This window comes from Diadema setosum, chromosome 13 (genome assembly GCF_964275005.1).
Source record: "Diadema setosum chromosome 13, eeDiaSeto1, whole genome shotgun sequence".
Lineage (NCBI taxonomy): Eukaryota > Metazoa > Echinodermata > Echinoidea > Diadematoida > Diadematidae > Diadema > Diadema setosum.
Window position 1 is genome coordinate 9,351,266 of NC_092697.1, and position 22,229 is coordinate 9,373,494.

Below are 22,229 nucleotides of genomic sequence, written 5' to 3' on the forward strand. Positions count from 1 at the left end.
TAAGTACTTTAGGCAGGCTCATGCCCATTAACAAACTTAAATGTTCATCAAACATTAATGAATAATTGGCTTAGGAATACCCCACAAGATTTATCATTTGATTTTTTCTTCTTTTATCACTTCCTTAGGAAAGTACAATACCTGTTGTTATCTTCCAAAGAATTTTTCACTGTTTTCTTGATCTTCCCACCAATGGCGACAGGTCCCTTGAGCCTTTTCTTGTTTGCTGCAACCTTTGAACCCTTCTTTGACCCTGGGTCAATAATCTCCTTCCTTTTGAGTGTGGGTCGCGGATCATCATAGATGTCTGCATATTCTGCTCTGTTTGAAAACAGCAGGAAGATTTCCTTTATCAATCAACTATTCTCCTAGTCATGGCAACAACTGATTTGCTTTGAAGACATAGCTTTCTCTTACACATTCAGCCACTGTTGTGCAGTATTTGACAGTTTCACCTGTAATATGACTTGTGTAAATATCAATGCTGATCAAATTTGATGAAATACTGTAAGCGTGGATATTTTTGTGTGAGTAATTTTTTGCACTCGGCCGAGTAAGATGAGTTTCACATGTTTTTCATTCCCAGGAATCAAGACATGAACTACTGGAAAGTTTAGCTTGCAAAAATATTTGTGTGCGTTTATTTCCGCGCCGATTTCTGGGTGCGCGAAATCCGCGAAAATTTCCACTATTACGGTATACAAAATCAAATCATTAACAGATCATTTCATTTTCATCCATTCAAAACTATGTTTTTCAGGACAAAGATTTTTTTTTCCATATTCAGAGTGAAGAACATCAAGAAAATGTGCATTTTATATTCATCAGGAATTGCGTAGCTGTACTTCAGTGAAATATGTTCTTAAAAAGATCAAACATATTTATAAACATATTTATAAGCTTAACACACACACACAAAAAAGATGCAATTTGATTTGGGTGCAAACCTGATTCTGTCTTCCTCTGACATGTAGTTGAGCAGTGGACTTGTGAAATTGAGGCTTGAAGAGCCACTGGGCTTGGGAGATTTATCTGCTTGTACCAAGAGAAAAGGAAGGTTTACAAACAATACTGTGTAAAACAGGGCAAATGGTATTACTTTTCTTTAACCAAACGGAGCCTTTTCGGTGTTGAAGTATTCAGTAATGAGGCAAACCAGAGTCACTCAATTGCAAGGCAGGTGCACTACTGACTGACCCACCTCATCACCCAACAGGTATGTTAGAACTATTTAACAGTACAAAATAACACTAGAAATGGCTCTTTATTTTGTTTGAGCTTATGACCCATTTCATACAGATAAGTATGTATGCAAAAATTCATAATTCTTAATCATCTGTTATCAAAACTTTGTCTTTAAATCATAACTCATTCATATATTTCTCTCATCTCATGTCATTTATATCATGTGTGAGTATTAGCCTTCTTTCCAACACCATCCTTTTTATGTCAAATTTAATTTGAAATGTGATGTGGCACTTGCCTTCCAAATGGCACAAGTGCATGCACAACTATCACACAATCGAAGAGGAGATATGCATCCATTAAAGTCACTGTTCAAATGTTGAGTATCCATTCTTAAATATTTAAGTAAACTGATAATTACTTGACTTGGGCAGCTCCTTCAAATCGGTCAGTCTGACAAGTTCATTTTCTTCCTCTGAGAAACCCTTGTATCTGACCTCCGCCACCTGCTGACCATCCCTGTCCACTTGGATCTGGCGGATGACCGCCCTGTAGCGGTAGGAGTCACCAGAATAAGGAGCCATACAATTGTCCCCAACCTTCCACGTGTCTTGTAATGAGAGAAAAACAAAACAAATTTGGCACATTTGGATGATTTGAAAGAAGAAAAGAAAAACTGAATGAAAAGCAGTCTCTGAATGGGTGTCTGTGAGCTGTTCTACTTTAAGGTATGAATGGATGAAGATTACATGCTGTAGTGTTGCTTTAATATGCAATCACATAGATCTACTAGGACATGTGTGAGAGGGTGTAAACATGAAGTTACGTTAGATGAGGAACTAGAACCCCATTTCCTGATTCTGTCTACAGTAGAAGTAACACTCCTCACAGTTAGAACCCACAACCTCAGAACATAACATTTTCATATGAATGAGATAATTTACAAGTTGAGACATTTAATGTCCACGATCACGACTGACGCATTGCCATCGAGATACGCCTGCATGCAGTCGGTGTCACATCATTTTCCTCATTCAGCCACTCAAAAAGTCCCTATCATTTTAACTCACACCGTCAGCATTGCTCCACTCCCGGGATCATTGGAGTGGAGCAACGCACAACGGTAATTTGTGTGGGCTAAATATGCGAGGGAGCTCCCTCACGCTCACGCTGATCACGTCACAGGCACCAGGGTCGTGTCTCACTCCACCAGTGCCCCACCAGACTAGCAGAACCCAGAAGCATAGATCTACAGAACAGCAGATAGCCCGACCAGACGCCGTGCGAAGGACACTCGTGTACTGCGACAGGGCTTAGGGCTGTCTACTGCCACTGAGTCTGAGGAGAGTAGCAGTGCCGGTGTGCCAGGGGCAGCTGCAGTTAATTTACCCTCACGTAAAATCCAAAAGCAAACGCCCTTTTCCATAGATGGGACTGCATAATTCTTCATAAGCGTCAATACCGAGATAGACATCTAGTAGACTATGGAAAATGTACAACGGAGATTGGTCAAATAATAGATCTACGAAAGAGAGAGCAAACCATACCTGCCATATTTGCACGTCACATAACGAAAACTGAGAGAAAATTGCCCCTTCCCGCCACAACATTCGTGTATTACGAACGAATTCGATGCCAAAATACACACGATGAAGGCCAATGAACAAAAACAACCAAAAACAGGACCAGACATGATTTGAGACGTTCGTCGTTGATGGCAGCATATAACATAAATACGGCACCTATCCCTGTGCACTGATTTCAGGCGCTAGGCAGGCAGCGCTTTTTTGCGCAGGACGTTCCACTCTATTCCAACGTTAGCTCTGCTTGCAATTTGAGCATTTATAATGCAAAGGGTTAATATAGCTGTGACAACTCATCCAGGGCAGATCTAAGAATTCTGTTAAGGGGGGGGGGGGGGGGGGGTGGGGGGTGGGGGAGTAGTTTATATTTCTGGTGCCACTTCCGCCAGGTTTCATCAGCTTTTGATCTCTTCTGGTGCCACTATACAATCTTTGAAGGATCGGGGGCACGTACCCAACCAGTGCACCCTCCTTATTTTTACTTTTTATTTCTTTCATTAGAAAAAGAAAAAGAAAACAAAATTGAAGAAGGGGCGCTCACAGGTACGCTCCCCCCCCCCCCGGATTTGCCACTGTTCATCGGTAGGCCCTATGGGTATACATAACGGGCTATAAAAAATGAAGATCACCTATAGTAATTTTATTTATATGTCTAACGATCTATTTTTAGAGGCCATCATTTTTATAATCATTATCATTATCTCAACATGATCAACAACCACACTATAATTATCTCCATTACTATGTTTCCTTCTAAATCTAACCTTTAATTTTCGCTTACAATTATGTTAAATCTTGCTCAAAAATATATTGAGATCCAACCTCTTTTTACTAGCTATAGGCCATAATGTTTAGGTCTATGTCAAACTTAGGTTGAAAAGAGACGTGACATCTAAAATTTGCTCCAGTCTCTCATTTATCAATAATCATTTGCCAGTTATTCTTCATGTCAAAGTTACAAATCATATATATATATATATATATATATATATATATATATATATATATGTATATATAAAACATTCCTTTTCGTCATGTTTTAGTGCGCTTTACACATTTAATCCATGCAAGCTTGCAAAGATGAATAAAAGGGAGCGGTAAATATAATTAAGCTGCGTATGCATGCACTCTATTATTTTTGTCAACGTTTTTGGAGGGCATTGATGTCATTTTGTAGATTGTGGTTTTACTTGTTTTCTTTTCTTTTCTTTGGGGAAGGTAAAAGGTGTTTTATCTATTGAGGAAATAATGAACATATCATTTTTTTTAAAACATTGGGCATATCTGTGCTTATTTGTCTTCAAAGAGATTGTCGAGCTTCTTTCTATGCGGCCATGTCGCATAAAGGTATTTTAAAAAAAAGATACTTGTTATAAAATTTTGTATTGCATTATCTTGAATGGGACTCCAGCTTGTCTCAAACTGGGCACATGTTTGTTTTCAATAAGTTCTAAAAATATTTGAGTGAGTGTTACGCAATTATAATTTTGTTAATCGCCCACCATAGATCCAATCTAGGCCTACTGTAAAACATATTACACATGACTTCATCTGTCTGTCCCATGAAAAAAACAATGGATTTTTTTATAATTCTTTATTCAAATTTCGTTCAATTTCATATCACAGAAACAGAAACGTTCACAGAAACAAAAACAAGCACAAACAAAAACAAAACATGGATGCCCCCTCCATGACCCTTCTAGGATCCCCGGCAGCGTGTTTTTTTTAGACAGCACAGATTGGGGAAACTAAAAATCTATCGGGGACCCTATCCCTAAACCTTACCCTAATCCTAATCCTAACCCTAACCATCAAACCCTAACCCTAACCCTAACCCCAACCCTAACCCTAACCCTAACCATAACCATAACCAAAAACCCTAACCCAACGTTTTTCCCATAGGTTTAACACGCGCCATGCCCCAATCTGTGCCGTCTTAAAAAAAAACGCTCCCCGGCACACACACACACACACACACTACGAGTGCTTTTCTAGTTTTGTTTCAATGTTTTGCTTCTTTTTTTTTTTTTTTTTGTCTTTCCAGAGATAATTAGGTCAGGGTTCATGCGCGCTCATCCAAATGTATACATTTCACATCCTCGGATTATTCATGGAAAAAAAAAAAAAAAAACCCAGCAACAACAACGACTACGACGTCCGTGTTAGATATAGATTAAGACGTCAACTTGTTAAGCCACATGAGGGGAGATGAAATTTGTCATTACACTGTAATACATCCTGACTAAGTATTCTCCCAATTTTCTCTGCGACTATGCACAAAAGCATAACATGAATCATTTCTTTATTTGGTCGAAGTCCGGCAGTTCCCTATGATTTCCAATGGAGTCATGTTGAAATCTTTGATGGTGCATAGATCTATTATGACGGTAAATTTTTGCTGATTGTCTAATTTCTATTTATCAAAGGAAGCATTTACGACGAGCAACGTTTTGTGTGAATGTCGTTCAAGGAAGGAATAAGAAAGAAAATGTCATATCTTTTTTTTTCAGTCTTCATCAATTTGCAAAGTTGTAATCTTCAAAGAAAAAAAAATCAGCAGCGTTTAGATGTCTACCCCTATCTTATTCAATCATTTTAAAGACTTTCCTGCCACCTACTGTATATAGGCCTATACGTAGAAACTATACTTGGTAATTTTACGGAAAACCGCTAGGCCTATTCATAGGCCCTTGCACAGGTGAGTTTCATAAACATTCCACAAAGTTGACATCTAACAACACCATAACATTAAGTTCAAAATGTCATTCCCAGAAAAACAATCTGGAAATTTAGCCTTCTATTTTTTCCTCAGTAAAATTCAGGCTACTCTGTTGAAGAAACTTTCTTCCTCTTTCAGGGTTTAACTGACCTTCGGTAGGTATGGTGGGGGAGTTTTACGCAACTTGGGACCCACACCCATGTTTTGTAACATAAATTTTGTGCTCTGGCATGGATGCTCCAATTACAAGTGCAAACTGCCCTCCAGCTCTGTGCGCGCGCTTGTCGAGCGGCGCGCGGACTAGTAGACTCGTTTTCCAGGCTCCGCGAGCGAGTGATCTAGCACAGAGCGAGCGTGACACACAGTGGCATCCAACCGGCAGTTAGCAGCACAATCAAGTGTCCCAACCTCAGCTCCCCGTGTTGATCCCTAAACCTGAGCGGATGATCATCGAGCGCGAGCACAAAAAAGCGTGGTAGCATACGAAATTCCCTTTTCACTCTCTCTGCAGGTGTACCGTAACTTCACGACGCCGAATCTACCCTCGTTTGTAGTCCAAACCCGTGAGTATCATCGTTTGAGTTTGTTCTTTTGCTCTTGGATAAATTATGATAGTCTATACAAGTTTCCCGTACTTGATCTTCGAGCTTGTTAGGAAAGAAGCACCACATATTTAGTCTGCTACTGCAAATGGCGTACGTGCTTTACCAATCACATGCACAAGCAATACCCGGTACTCGCCGGGCGAACGGCGGCAATATTCACATGTTACTACCACACAATACAGTGACACGCACGTGGGGTATGGAGTGTACGGTGACTGTGCAATCTCTCGCTATTCCATGCCATGAGAATGGGACAAAACGAGGTGGCGTGCGCAAAGCAAGATGACAGACCCATCTCCTCGACAATTTTTTCGTTTTTATATATATATGGACCCTAATGATAAACAGTAGACCTACTAATATTCTATACTTAACAGAAAATTTTGTTTTGATAATTTTACATAAGATTTCCTAGAGCTGGTAGTGGTTGACTATCACTGCTATCAGATATATTGACACAGATCTATTCTTTCACATTTCTGATCATAATATTCCAAAATTACAAAGTAGCAAGAAGTTTTACACCATGTTCAATGACAATGTATCTACACTGTATGCTGAATAGAACAAATAGAAGAGTAATTTTTAAAGTAAGGATGAACTTCATAAACTTCAAATGCAATTTTCTTCTGCTCAATCTGCTTCAGTGCTACACTACACTACAGTAAGTGTTACAAAAGAAACACTAAATGTTCAGATTTGTTTTATCCCTGCTGTTTCACATAAGCCTTTACTGTAACAATGGCTCTGTAAAGTAAAAATTTAGTAGTTTAGTACCAGGTACTAGTTACTAGGTTCTACTTCTGATTTTTTATATCAATAATGATTTTAGCTGTCAGTCATGACATGACACATTTGACATCAATTGAAATAAGAATAGATTCAGCTCTACTCCACTGAATAGACGTGTATTTTCTTTTCACGCATACAGGAAGTGAAAGATCAGGTCACCATGAGTGGAAAAGCCCGAGTCCAGGAACCAGCGCCATACTTTGAGGGCACAGCAGTCAGCGTGGATGGAGAATTTGTAGATGTCAAGCTGTCGGATTACAAAGGTGAGTTTCCCTGTCCAAAAGGGAAAGTAAAGGGTAGCAGTTGGCTAATGTATTAAATACTGTAAAACCAGACATTAATTGTTTTGCAAGCATAAAACTTTCAGTTTCACAAACTTTGTGAGGAGAGAAGATTCCCAGAAGAGGCTGCTAGTAAAATGCATGCAAATGTTTTGTCTACACAGTAAATTGAATGTGAGGGACAATTCGCAAAAAGGGTTGTCTGCTGCAATTCGCAAAAGTTTCATGCCAATAACTTCATCTGGTTTTACAGTGAGCTTATGATTATCTCCGTGGAAAGGAATCGGCACAGCACTACATACGTGTATATTTAAGCATGATACAGCAGAAATGATAGGTTGCAAGTTTCATTCATGCTTTCCTGTGGAAAAGTGGAGTTGTAAATGAAGAAAAAAATGATTGGTATACATACAATTTTTACAGGGTATTCTTAAACTTCAGAAATGACAGGGAACTCTGTTTCTTTCTTTGTTCTGTCATTCTGTAGCTACATTATTTTGCATTTTTTTTATTTTTATTTTTTTACTCTTGGAAATTTGATTTCAGCAGATTTGTGTAATCTTATAAATTTAGTGAAGTAAATGCTCCTCATTTCAAATATTGAATTTGTGAAATTTAGCTTTATCTGTGCCAAAATCAAGTGAAATTCATTGAAACTGGTATGTTTGTGGTAGCCCCCCCCCCCCCCCCACAAGCAGTAGCCCTTATAAAGTTTTCTTCTGTTTTGCTTGCCCAAATAGTTCTATAAACTAAAAAAAAGCTTGGATTAAATTAATAGAACACCACTCATTTAGCATATGTACAATGCAAACGTTAGATGGTTATTGCACAAGAAAAAAAAAGATGAATAGGAGTTCTCCAAATATTTGTATTTCTCATGCCCTAATCGGAAGACAACGTGATCCCGTATTGCAAACACACACAGGGCATGGTTCGAGAATTGGAACTTAAGATATCTTGTAATGAATGAAAAGATAATCATTTTGGGTGCGTTTATCACAACTATTTCATGCAAGGTCAGTATGAATAGATAACCCAATAAAACAACTCCTCTACTCATACTATAGGCAGTTAGGGAGTTCAGATACAAGGAAAACCTATAGTATGGAAGTACAGCTTTTTTTTTTAATGTCTAGAGAGCTATGTCATGATAATTGGACTTTTGAATATTGATGAATGTTTCACCATGATCTTTGAAATTGAACTTTCTAGTGAATGGACTGTTTATGTTGTCAAATTCCATGCATTAACATCCTTTGAAATCATTTCTGGAATACCTCAAAACCCTTTGAAGATTTCCCCTTGATTTGTGAATTACATGTCATCTTTGAGAAGCTTGAAAAAGGAAAGATATAACATAATTACACCTCATAATGATTAAAAAGAAAGATACTATGATCAAGTGCCGAAGTGCAGCCTGTCCTGAAAAATATATTTGTGACATTTGTGACAGTAGGCCTACATCGCAAAATCAACAAAAAGTCACCAGACCTGGAATTTTAGTTGAGGGTATATTCTGATAAAGCAGGCTGTAAGCTTTTAAAATGATATTACTCAATTCAATAAATGGACTTTTCCATTACAAAGCTATCTGAGTAATGGACAGAATGTACACACTGGAAAAATAGTTACTGAGAAAAGAGGCTTTGAAGTTTGGGGTCTATTCAAGCACTTAATCTCTCCAAGCTGTGCTCTGTGCAATGAATGGAACAGAGAAATGGAATGTAAAACTCTGTAGCAACCACAGTGAAGAGATATCAGATTAACCTGAAATTTTGGACACTCAAGAAGCACATTTGATTTTTGAATAATACTTACTTTCAAAGCAGTGGTTTCATCTTTTAAAAAGTTATTATAGTTGAAAGCTAAGCATGTGAATCTTTTTTTTTTTAAGAATATGGGCCACTAAGACATACCTCATCACACTATTCTTAAAAGAAAAAAAAATACCTGTTTTAGAAAAAGTGCATCAAAACCACAATTTTCCATCCATTTTATGGCCCCATACTTAAGAATTATGTGGAAGAGTTGCTCTTAAAGAAAATGCAAAAAGCTGAAGACTGAGTACATACATAGGTTGACCCTTCATACCTTTGTAGTTTGAGACCTCACCTATTAATATGGAGACGTGCAACTTTTTGTAGGTTTAGTGATACACCGTCACATTTATAGTGTAAATAGGCGTTTTCACATCAGCCTGATAAAAATCCAAGCTCGAAATATTTTCCGCGATTGCGAATTAGAGCGCTATTTCATTTCTTATTCACATCATCCCGAAGAGGGGTAGCCCGAATAGTTAAAAATTTTAAAATAGCTAATTCAACAGCTGAGTATGTGCAAACAGCATCAGTAATGTGTGTGCCCTCTCAAAAATTCCTCATGATTTGTGTGCAGTTTGCCTCGATCGATCGGGTCACACACGCTAGGCATGATGGGATTCATCGCGCTAATTTCTCGAGTCGTTTTCACATTATCAAATAGCGCGCTACTATCCCGCTATTTCAGAAATTTCCCGAGTTGGAGTCGAGAAATTTTCTCGATCAGAGTGATACAATTAGCGCGCTAATTTGTGTTCACATTATCAAAGAGCGCGCTATTTCGCTATCGGGAAAATTTGCCAAGTCAGAAAATAGCGCGCTATTTCGAAACATCGGGCTGATGTGAAAATGCCTAATGTGTTACATTGTGATTGTGTGAATGACTTTGAATTTGTGCAAGTGGTGGGTTTATTGTTCACAGAATATGAAAGCAAATTCCTTTCATTTCTGACATGGAAGCAAAATATCAATGAAGGCGTTTGCTCCATTTGCTTTAAATTCTGTTTTCTTTTTTTCTGTGTGTGAATGGTGTATCTTCCAAATCAGCACCAATAAGGTTTGAATCAAAGTTTACCAGTTTTAGAGATTTAACCAAATTATATTTGATTGATGGGTTCCATATTTCTCAGGATGACTTGGGCGCATACACTGCAATTGAATTTGATTATCAGATTATCTTGTGAGTGCATTTGAACTTCTTTGTGAAGGAAAGCTTTTCATAATTTGCTCGGCAATGTTTTTGACACCATTTCCATGAAATGGGAACAATATTTATGTGCATGAATTAGAGCTCATCTTAATTTATTTTGTATTGTGGTAAATCAACGTCTCTATGCTGAATGGCACATGTGCGTGTGCTTCTGACAAGCATGAAGAATTAGCATGTTCAAAACTCGATGTCTTACATCTTACATCAACAACTGTAGAAAGGTATTATTGTAGTTAAAACCTGTTTGATGGACAAGAATCTAGTCACAATGTCTTGTGACTTTGTGAATCAAATGAATACAGAAGGTTAAATGGATGAAGCAACATTTGCAATACATGTAAGGGGATTTTACCCAGAGATGGTAGATATGAGTTCATATTTTATTTGAATGTTAAACTTCTTCAAAATCCTCACTCTACAACCATACTTCTTGTTCAGTACAACCAAGAAAAGATGAAGAAATGCAGGCATTTTTATCTCATGATACCTTCATATGAAAAATTGTTCTTTCTTTCTTCTTCTAAGTAATACTGTTTTGTCCCTTATTGTCCACCATGCTAGTGGTCATTTAAGTGAGTGAGAAAACATGTATTAAAAGCTTTTGGACCTCATTTGCACCCCATATCCGAACACTGAATTTCATTGCCCATCTGCCAAGTGTGCCTGAAAAATCAACAGTTATAAATTATAATACTGTCCTGATAAAAGAATGTGAAAGCTGTCCTGATTTGAAAATGATGTAATTACCTCCTAAGATATCAAAAATATGACACACAATACAGTTACGTGTACCTTCATGATAACTCCATGGTACCTCAATGACTGATGTGTGAAGTCTAGCCACCCCTGCTGTTGGCATAACAATATTTTCATTTTTGAACAACAATAACTGATACCACTCATGGTACGGTCTAGATCTCTAATATTATTTCCTCTGCACTCATACAGGAACCTCTGTTTACCTGAAGAATGTTTATCCAATCAATGATAGCTTTGATGATTGTGCTTATTTGACTTATCAAATGTTATGTGGCGAATTATTTTGTAAAGCTACAACTACGGGAAGATTAATTGACTTTTGTATATGTGCAGAACTTGACTTGCTGAGGAGAGATATATGTATGGACATCCAATTAATGATAATCATATTCTAATTACCAAGGGTATGAAGTGCTTTGAGTGTTTATACATGTTACAGTATCTTGAATTTGATAAACCAAATGTATACATGTTGTACCCTGAATTGATTTGTATGTATGTACACTAATGTTGATGATTTGAAATAAACATAATGTATTTCAGTTGTCATTCACGCATTATTTTCCAATGGACTCTCTTATCAACAGCATCAAACATGTTTTCCTGTTTTTACCTACAGGAAAATACCTTGTATTCTTCTTCTATCCTCTGGACTTGTGAGTATACAAAATGTTCTTGATTTTTTGCTTATTTCTATTACTACTTATTCATCTAAATGATTGTCAAATTACCCCATAATTCATTATACAGTTCAGAATTTGTTACTGATGTTTAATTGTGCCTCACACTGATCGGTATCACAGAAATAGACATCAGTCAGTTAATATCAATTAATATTGAAGAATCTTTCTTTGAAGATTCTTGTGTCAATACAGAAGCTTACCATATCATCCCTGCAGATGCAACTCTTTTTGAGTTTTATAAATTTGCATAACTATTTCCTTTATACATAAACCTCGGGAGAAATGAATAAGTACATTGTAATTGATGTGTGATCCTTCGTAAAAAGCAAGGTTAGTGATTTTCTACCATGAAGGCAATTTTTCATCTGTGTCTTAGGAGGCAATGTAAAATAGCAGCCTACATGCACTTCAAAAAAATTTTCAGAACTCGACCCACCACGAAAAAGTGCATGGTGTATACAGAACATTGGTAAAGCAAGGAGACTGCCATGGAAAATTAAAGATCTCAGCGAGCAGATTTTGTTGCGATGTTTTTGACCAATCGTTCTGAAGGCTCAGTGAGTGTGCATTCCTATCATTCCAAGCACATAGAGGGGTCGGGGCAACTGTTTTTTAATAGTGAACTTGAAGCTATTCAAACTGTTGAGGCATACTTAAAGGCATTATTTACCATTTGCAGATGAAACTAAAACCCAGCTTTATTGCATCAAAATAGTTCTAGAATCTGAGTTAGGGATAGAAACAACCAATGTCAAAATGTTAATCAGTATACTGTATACGCCGTTATTTTCGCGAGGTTTTAATTTTCGCAAATTGCAGTTGGATCGCAAATTTAACAACACGCAAAATTGTCTCCATGCGCTTTGTTTAATAGAGCATTATCGTAAGCGTTGGCGTCGATTCGCGAAAACAACATCTCGCGAAAATGTCTATGACCTCGTCATTCGCGAAAATATCTGTACGCAAAAAATAACGGCGTATACAGCATTCAGTGATGGTATTCTTAAATATACAAAACGTGAAAAGAACAGTAGTTATAATTAATTTGTTTCTAGAATAAACTGTCTACAGTTTTGGTTTTTTGAGAAAAATAGTGATATCTCCTTAATATTTTAGGCTTTATTGCCAATTTTTTGTATGGTAGGATATTTTGTGATACAACTGACCTACACTTACAAGTATTCATCAAATGTGATACTCTTAACACAGACATTTTTTAAATCACTGTTCCCCAATGGTAAACATTACCTTTAACCTTGTGCTTCAGGCCAAAATCCCGTTTACTGACCTTTTAGCTGTACTGTGAATACATTTCATGCACAATTTCTGTTGAAAAGAATTGTCATAATAATGCATACAGTCCTAAAAGATTCACTTTCTCTTGGGCATTTTATTCACAAAGAAAAATGTGAGCCAATGTACATTCCTTCTTTAAATAATGTTCAGTTTTAGATTTTATTTATTTATTTATTTCTTAGATAAACATGGGTTTGTGTGAGTTATGGAACATTATTTTTAACTTTTGAATTCTTTTCCTATCTTTTTTAATGCCTAGTTTGCTTGGGCTCAAAGATTTTTTTTTATATTTTTTTTTCAAATTTCTGTCCTAGATCCTAGATGCTAGGGAGATGTGATTGGAAAAATGTTGTTAATCCAGGGAATAATTTTCCTGGTATCGCATAGCAATTTGCTCTGCATTTTGGTATGACTGCTAGATACAAAATGTAATTTGCCTAGCAGTTTCATTACATAGACTTACATACCATTTTGTTGAAAATGTATGTCCATCAACAAAAATTGCTATTCAATTTCGAGAAGGAAAATTATTCTCTGTAATCAAGGACAAGCATGAATGGAAGAGATTAGAAATAAATGAAACAAAAAAAAAAAAAAGAAGAAGAAGAAATAATGATATTATGTGACATTAGATATAAGAAAGTGAGTATTAGTGGTCATTGCTTGAACCAAAGGGAGACAGAAGTTGGATTTCAGTAGCAAGGTATAATGTCCAAGTGAAAGAGAGAGAGAAAAAAAAAATATTTATGATGATTGAATAAAACTGGTTGGAGGATGATGGAATTATTGAACTTAACTATTATGTACTTGTAGGTGTTGTTGCCTCAAATCAACTTATTTCAATTGCAAATGTCAGTAGTTACAAATTTGATTAGAGGTGTTGCATAGTGATGGGTTTGTGTTGCTAATACACATGTAAAGAGTGGTGTGTGAGTGTGTGTGTGTCTGTGTGTACTTTGGGGGTATACAGTATAGGTAATCCATCTTTTCCTGTTTTTTGCTAGCTCTTTGTTAAAATTCTAGTGAGTTGTAGATAATGGAGCATTAAAGATACTGCAACTGTACAGGGAGTTTAGATTAGATCGGTTCTGTGTACTTTTATTTGCTAGACAGTGTGTTATCTTGTAGGCTGAGCAAATCTGGGATCCTACACACTTCAATTGTGAGATACCATACAACATACATCAGAATTTGAAGGCTTTGGTGCATTGCTTTGTAGACATTGTGATAGAGCCACTGCACTTTTTTTAATGGTCAATAAAAGAATGAACTACTGAAGAACTATTGAAGCAGAAGTGAAGTATTTTGCCAATAGTATTAGTATATTTTGGTATGCAGGACTCAGAACAGTGAACAGACCTACAGATATGATCCAGAAAGAAATAAATGAACTGAAATATGTTCACAAGTATATATCACAAAGTACAGTGTCAGTGGCAGATCCAGAGGGGGGCACACCAGGTGCGTGCCCCCTCTTTATTTTTTGATAAAAAGGGGGGGGGGGGGGAAATGGGGGGGGGGGGGCATGTGCGTGCGCCCCCCTTTAATTTTGTAAAGGCGCCTCCTCTTTACGGAATTCCTGGATCCACCCCTGAGTGTAAATTGATGCAAATGTAAAGATCAAGCAATGGAGGATTTAGGACAAATTTGCATAAGTATCATATAATGTTTTTGTGACTGGAATCATTTTTGCGAAATTGCTTCGCAATTTGCTGTGCATTTTTTATGTACTACTGCTGCACAAACTATATTGTATCTTTCGTGTAGCAGTTTTCTTCCATCGAAGTGTACAGGACCCCATATATCATTCGTCAGCTGAAATGTTAATCAAATTCTAGTTGGAAATTTGTTATTCTTAAAAACAGGCTGCATGTCCTCCTGTCATATCTGCTTAAAGGTGAGCCTCCATTTGCCCTTCATCATTGTGAATGATGAGGGAGGAAAAAGCCTTGCTGCACGATACATAAGACTGTAGACAAGTTTCCAACACATTTACCATTCAGGTTCTCTAACACTGTTTGCCTTTGAACAGTAATTCTTGGTTTCTGTGTTCAGATGAACCAAACATGTTTTGCCATTTATAGGTCTGTGGCTTGTGAGCTGTTGGGCGTAATGTAAAATCACGTCAGATTAACACGGAATTTGAGAGGCGTGAACAGTGCAGATATCAACTCTTGCAGGTGATTAAAAAGAATTAACACATCCTGTTCTGGTTCCTCGTACTATTAAAACAGAAGATTATGGAAACTTCTTTCCTGATTTTAGGGAGCAGGCGACGGAGAACTGTTACATAATAAGAGGAACTTGTGTAGGAGTGCCACGCTTTCTGCACAATGTAAGGAAGACATTACAGAATAGAAGCCGTAATCATGTTGGTGCTAAAATGCTGCATGTACCGTTTGTGCTGTTCTTCTGAAAGAGTGGTTTGAGAACATGTGGTCTGTTCAGACGCGATAGGTCTTCAAGAGCACTGAAATAGGAAATGTTCCCAAATGAAAACCCTGCACCACTTATCCACGTGAGCATTATGACTCCACAGTGGATATTGACTCTTGTGTGAAGAAGAGTAGGTCATAAAATTCCAGCCTTGTCAATAATGAACCAGGTTGTTAGGGAAGATGCCAGTTTGAGAACTACTTTGTAGGGTAATTTGTGTACCTTGTGATTACACACACACACACACAAAGAAATAATGGGCAAAGGAATAGTGATTAGTTTTCATACACATGTGATCTGCTATGTTTTAGTATGTGCAGGTTGGCTATTACCACTGGAGAAATAAAACCGTGAGAGCTGTTGGATTTTAGTTTAGGTTCACGCGCTGTTCCTAAACTTTAAGTTTACACGTAGGTTGAAAACTTAACTTTCGATGATTAGCTTGTAGTTCAGCACCGAAAGTAAGCAATCTTAAAGTTTAGTCAGTGATCAGAACCCTGAGGCATCTTAGGGTTTACACTCTTTCCAGGAGCCACAGCGGATCTCCACTTGTAGTTTCGCTCCAAGTGGACACATATAGTCAACAGGCTTGTCGCTTCTCGTTCGCATTCGTTTCAACCTCAAGCTGCGCTATTTTGTATGGGCCTAAGGCCATCTAGCAAAGACCCGAGTCTGCACTTCCGTTGTAATCATCAAGTGGGATTCACTCGTAAGTTGTAACTTAAGTTTAGTTGCGCGTGAGAATCTGCGTTGTGAATTCACGAGTGGAGCTAGTCATCGACAGTTATATTTTCGACCCAAACTTCAAGTTTGACAACGGTGTGTGAATGTAACTAAATTCTGAATCATGATAATAACTCAGAAAGAAAGCTACAAGGAACTTAACATTAGAAACTATGCATTCTTCTTCAAGGGAGACAAGCATTGATACTAGTACCGTAAGTGTGCCAAACTATTACAACATACAGTTTGTACAGCATACAAAGATTTAGTAATTAGACATTCAGAAAAACATTTACTCATGTTTGGAATGATTGGCTTTTTTATTTAAAAAAAAAAATAAAGTTTCATCTTATGCCTGCATGCGGTTCATTGCTTTCATTTTGAATAATTTCCTTCCCATGATTCAATCTCCTCCAAGACTTCCTGTCAGGTGTGAAATGTTTTCCCCGACACCTTGCAGTTGTTGTTGTTTTTTTCTTCTTTGACCAGAACAAAAGAAGTAGGAAACCAATGAACAAAGGGTGTCTCACATGCATTGGTACTGGACTTATTCATGCTTGATTATTTTCACTGATGTTGAGTGACAGACAGGAGGAACAGAAATGATGAAGCACTGGTATTACTGATGAGAGCACGTGTCATTATTCATAGATGCTATTTGGAGAGGAGACAGGCTTGTTAAAGGGGTCGTATAGTTTTGGTTGAGACCTAATTTCAGGTTTCAAAATTTTTTTGGTGCGATAGTGAGAAACCTCTTGCGAAATATGAAGGAGCATGTAATTCCATGAGGAATTCAACGTTTGTTTGAAGGAAAATTGGTTTTGAAATGGCTGAGATATCCAAAACAGAGCGATTCTAATAAAGTGTGGGACTCACCTTTTATTACGAACGCTTTGTTTTACTTTGTTTTTAGATGTTTCTGTCATTCAAAACCCGATTTTTATCAAATGAAGTTTGAATTCCTCTTAAAATGGTATGCTCTGTACTATTTCATAAGTGTTTTCTTGACATCTCGCAAAAAGTTAAAGCCCAATTCTCATCTCCACCAATACTGTACCATCCCTTTAAAGTAGTCCTCTATCACGTTTCCCACTCCATGCATGTAACAAGAGAATACTTGTATTTTAGATTCAGACTCCAAGGTCATGAAGAGTATAGTACTGTATATTTTAATGGAATGCAATAATCATAGTCATATTGCCATAGTCATGATTATGATCACAATAACGTCATGATAATAATATCACCTGCTCAGATTTGTTTTTGAAATGAATACACCGTTCATGCTAAAAGTGAGTGCAGTGAATGTTGCTGACATTTGATGCAATCCCATAAGTAATTGCTAGCTATTCATTAGTGCTGATTATTAGTCAGCGCACATCCTTCCAGTAGGCTGCATGTAGAATATAGAGATACAAGTAAAGATTAGATAAATAGGGAAATGTATACAGGTAGGTAGGTAGGTAGGTTTAGATAGATAATCAATGAGCTGTAATTGTTAGTTTCTTTTATAGTTGAATAGAATGAGATCTGATGCTCTGTTACAAATCATTTGAGTGATGTATGACAACAAAAATTCAGTCTCTAAATGCCATTGAAACTTGTAGAATACATCTAAACTGCATGCAAGATCAAAGGAGACAGGTTAAAGGGATGGTATAGTATTGGTTGAGGTGAGAATTCAGCTTTTAACTTCTTGTAAAGATACTTAGAAACCACTCTATAGAATGTTAAGAAGCCTACAAAAGTGGAATATCAAAATGTATTGGATGAAAATCAGTCTTGAAATAGCTGAGATAGCCAAAAACAAAATAAAACAAATGGAACCTAATTAAAGGTGGGTCCCACCTTTTATTAGGATCCCTTTGTTTTGGACATCTCGGCCATTTCAAAACCGTTTTTATCAAATAAACTTTGAATTCCTCTTAGAATTATATGCTCTTTCGTGTTACATAAGAGGTTTCTCACTATCTGAAAAAAAAATTCAGCATAAAAAAGTTGAAAATCTCAAAACCCATCTCAACCTACACTGTACCATCTCTTTAACAAACAAAATATTGAGAAGAAATTTACAAGTTTTGAATCTGAATTTTGAATTTGAGGATCAGTTGACTGCATAAGTATAGTTGCATGCTTATATTGTACAGGCATTTCTGCAGGAAATAAAGAGCATTTGACTTTCACTGATGGTGATTACCAAGTAATTAGTCTTTGTGCATAGCACTCAACCAGAATGCATGCAATATGTTATACAGGTACTGCAATATGAATGACACAAAATAATTAGTTTATCTCATTACTGGGTTGACATGTTGCTATTAGTGCAAGGGTGTAATTAATGGTTTGTTTACTTTGACAGTTATCTATTGATTCCCTGGCAATTACTTTGATGGGTTTTTGCCTTGAATAAGAGCTAAGTACCCACGAAACCAATTCATCTGTAGGCTAATGGGTGAAAAGCATTTCATAATTTAACTCCCCTCAAGATTTTGGAGCAGTCCACCAGCAATTTGTGATGCATAAAGAAAAAAAAAAAAGACAAATAAAACGACAATTAAGATATTTGAATGTAATGAATGATGATGATTTAATTTGAAATGATTTTAGGTTCATTCTCTGCAGTTACCACATATGCTAAAATAATCACAACCCTCTTTTCATTTTTTTTCGGGGGGGGGGGGGGGGCTAGTGGAGGGATGGAATATAGTGGCACAGCTACTGCTTTGTATTTCAGGATAATAATTAGCCTATGATGACAAAGAAGTGAGCATACTTCTGTCGTTTAATCAAAGGAATCAAATCGATTATGGCCAGAGCTATTCTGATACTGATCAATCACTTCTTTCTTTCTTTCATTCTTCTTTATTTCCCACTTTTTTCTAATATGAGAATAGAAGAGGGAAATGATTAGGCTTACGTAATAGCCATGGTGCCTGTGGCAATTTATGATATCAAGAAAATTAAAGACTGAAAAAAGAGACTAATCCTGCATTTTAGATTGTCTTCCCAATTTTCTGTGTCTGTTTTCAAATCTTTTTTAAATTAAAAAAAAAAAGATGTTCAGAAAAGATCGCCTTAATGCAGTGAGGATTGCCCCGTGTAGCAACAACTGATTAATTCAAAGTGAATCCTGCCTAAGAAAATTAATTGGAGGGAGCAGGCCAATAAAATTGTTCATTACTAGGCTGTTGGAAAAGCATTACCAAAATGGTTTATTTCATTGTACTGTACAAACTAGCCTCTATGATTTGTTATGAAGATGCTGTCTACACTGCCATTTTCACTCCTGCATGGCATCAACTGTTCTTCACTCATCATTATTGCTTTCCTTTATATATGTATATATATAATATGTATTATATATTATGAATATATTCATATTAAAATTGTCTCGTTTTCCAGTTAAAACCTTTATTCATTGTATGATTTGATGCCTTATTTCATGAGATCAATAGAGAGAAAGTGCACTGTGAAGGATTATATTCATTGTTTTGTTCTCCAAATGAATGCACTTCGCTACAATATTGCAAGAATCGTAATGCACAAATTTGGTGTACTGGTTTGCTGGTGACTTGTGCAGACTTTAACTCTCATGGCAGCATTCTTACAAGGCCTCATTCCATTCTTACACTCCGGCATCCCACTCTCATATTGCAGCCCGCTATGATGTATAATTAGGTTATGCCCGCCTGGCCATTTTTATAGGCTAGGAGGAGCGTAATTGGGCACACCTCCAGTATAAATAATGCCGGGAATCGGATTAAAGGCAGCTCGGCTCTCTTCTCTGTCTTGTGCACTTGAAAATGTCACCAGCATCATCTCGCCCCGGCTCCTTCATCCCCGTGGATGTTGCCGTGGCGATGCTGGGGAAGACAAAGGCGGCTTCGCCTTCCCCCAAGAGGTTCATAGCTCGTTGTGACAATGACTCTCAAGATCTTTTCATGTACCGCCTAGTTGTCTCCTTGCAGACTCCTGTGTTGATAGCTAGAGCAAGACACAGATTAATTAAAAACCAAAGAGTGATTACCACCGATTCGAGGGAAGGGGGTATCTTTCTGTTGCTTCATTTCAACAAGAGCTGCTCTCAATGCTACAGCATTTGCTTTTAGATCAGCTTGGTTCGTCTGTCATAGATGATAAAATATTCCACTAGTACTACAGTGTGTGGCATGACTTTGTGCATTTCAAATGATTACTGGGCATTTTCCATGATGCAGGACGGTTTAGAATTCAGTAGACATCAGAAATAGCGGTGGCACCGGACTATTATCATTCCAAGGATAAATCAATCTGTATTGCTAAAATACTGTAATCATTTATATACATTTAGAGGCCTCTTGATGGGAGAGCCCCTCTAGACTTCTCATAGCCAATTGCATGCCTGGCATGTATAATGGCAATTGCACATATTGAGTTGATGATTCTTTGAGGGTTAAGGAATAACAGTATTTCACAGTGATGAGCCTTAAAAGTCTTGTGTTTTGTAGTAGGTTATGGAATCTTCTGTAACTCATAAGAATTCCTGTCCAATTGACAAGTGATCTAGAATGCATAATTCATGTACATTAGTAGAAAAATAACATAAAACAAAATAACAAAAACCACAAGACACAAACATGCACACACACACACACACACACACACACACACACACAGAAACAAGAAACACCCTTTTGTGTTCCGGTATTAAAAAAAAAAGTCTTACTTTAGTTCACACAAATGAGGAATGGTTGTGGCTGTCGTGTGGGAGGATGTAGTCCCTTTCCCGTGCACCTGCTGTCAGTGTGATTTTTCTGCTTCATTTGGTTGTGTTTTGTATGCAACATTTGTTTCCTAGTCAGAGGAAGCCTTGATCGTTGATTGTTCACACTTTAGGAGCCGCCATTCTATGCTGTGTGGATTTGTCACAAGTCTGTTCACTGATTCTTTTCTCATGAAATTAGCGCACCAGTGGGTTTAGACATTAATGATGGGCTTGTAATTCATGCATGTTTTCATGGATTCATGACTAAGTGCATAGTGGGTTACCCTGAAGCTCAGAACTGTAGCCTGAATCTTGTGGTCATGCTAATCATGAGGCCACCTTTTCTTTCTTTTGCTTTTTCTTTCATGGAGGGGGGGGGGGGGGCGCTTGTTCTTGCTGTGGGGGGGATGTGAATGTCTTTTGTCCTCTCAAATGTTGTGTTTTTGCTCCATGAAAATGACTTTACACTCTGCAGACACTTTTAGACCACACATGATTGTGGTTTGAAATGCAGTTTCCACGTCATCAGCCTCAGACATTTTCATGCTCACCACACTCACCTTTCCTCTTCTTTCCAGGGTGTTACTATGTCTGGGCCCTGTTTTATGAAGAGTTCAAAGTGAATATAGTTGATTTCAACCGTAAGTCTAAGGCAGCCTGTGTGGTAAGGAAATTAAAAAATTGATTTCATCTTTTGATAAAACGGGGCCCTAATGTGGAATGAGATTGCATTTTAGTTTCAGTTAATAAAGGAGTACTTTAATCTTCACCCAAAACTGAGGGTCATTGACGATGAGATAAGACGAAGGCATTTGCCTTGGTTAATTGATTTGAATAGTTGATGCTCATTTAGATCTTATCAATAATTACACAAGATATGAGTATGATAATTACTGGATTATTAGTTGGATAACTATGGATAAAAACTGAGAGTCATTGACGATGAGATGAGACGAAGGCATTTGCCTTGGTTAATTGATTTAAATAGTTGATGCTCATTTAGATCTTATCAATGATTACACAAGATATGAGTATGATAATTACTGGATTATTAGTTGGATAACTAAGCAGGATAGTTGGATAAAAACTGAGGGTCATTGACGATGAGATGAGACGAAGGCATTTGCCTTGGTTAATTGATTTAAATAGTTGATGCTCATTTAGATCTTATCAATAATTACACAAGATGTGAGTATGATAATTACTGGACTCCACTGCCAGAACTAAATTCAAATGTATTGTGCTGTGTGGTAAAGTGATTTAGTGTCTGAATTATTACATGTCTGAAGATCGAGAATATCAGTGAATGCCATTGTTGTGTTGCTTTTCTCTGGGGAATTATTATTTTTTTTTTCTATTGGTGGGGAAGGGAGAATGGATGGCAATGCAAAAATTT

At 37.1% G+C, this 22,229-nt stretch overlaps 2 protein-coding genes across 2 annotated transcripts in view; one reads left to right on the forward strand and one right to left on the reverse strand.

The window, feature by feature from the left end:
- Positions 1-2,814, reverse strand: part of LOC140237152 (uncharacterized) — a 43,393-nt gene extending 40,579 nt beyond the window's left edge. The window contains exons 1-4 of the mRNA XM_072317094.1: positions 2,733-2,814; positions 1,607-1,795; positions 948-1,032; positions 142-321 (exon numbers count right to left, since the gene is read on the reverse strand). Coding sequence (XP_072173195.1) covers positions 142-321; positions 948-1,032; positions 1,607-1,795; positions 2,733-2,739 — 461 coding nt within the window. The 5' untranslated portion in view covers positions 2,740-2,814. The remainder of the gene's footprint in view (positions 1-141; positions 322-947; positions 1,033-1,606; positions 1,796-2,732) is intronic.
- Positions 2,815-5,917: 3,103 nt separating this feature from the next.
- The window catches only part of LOC140237253 (peroxiredoxin-1-like), a 31,234-nt gene continuing 14,922 nt past the window's right edge, over positions 5,918-22,229 (forward strand). The window contains exons 1-3 of the mRNA XM_072317198.1: positions 5,918-6,050; positions 7,024-7,147; positions 11,571-11,607. Of these exons, the coding sequence (XP_072173299.1) occupies positions 7,045-7,147; positions 11,571-11,607 (140 nt within the window). The 5' untranslated portion in view covers positions 5,918-6,050; positions 7,024-7,044. The remainder of the gene's footprint in view (positions 6,051-7,023; positions 7,148-11,570; positions 11,608-22,229) is intronic.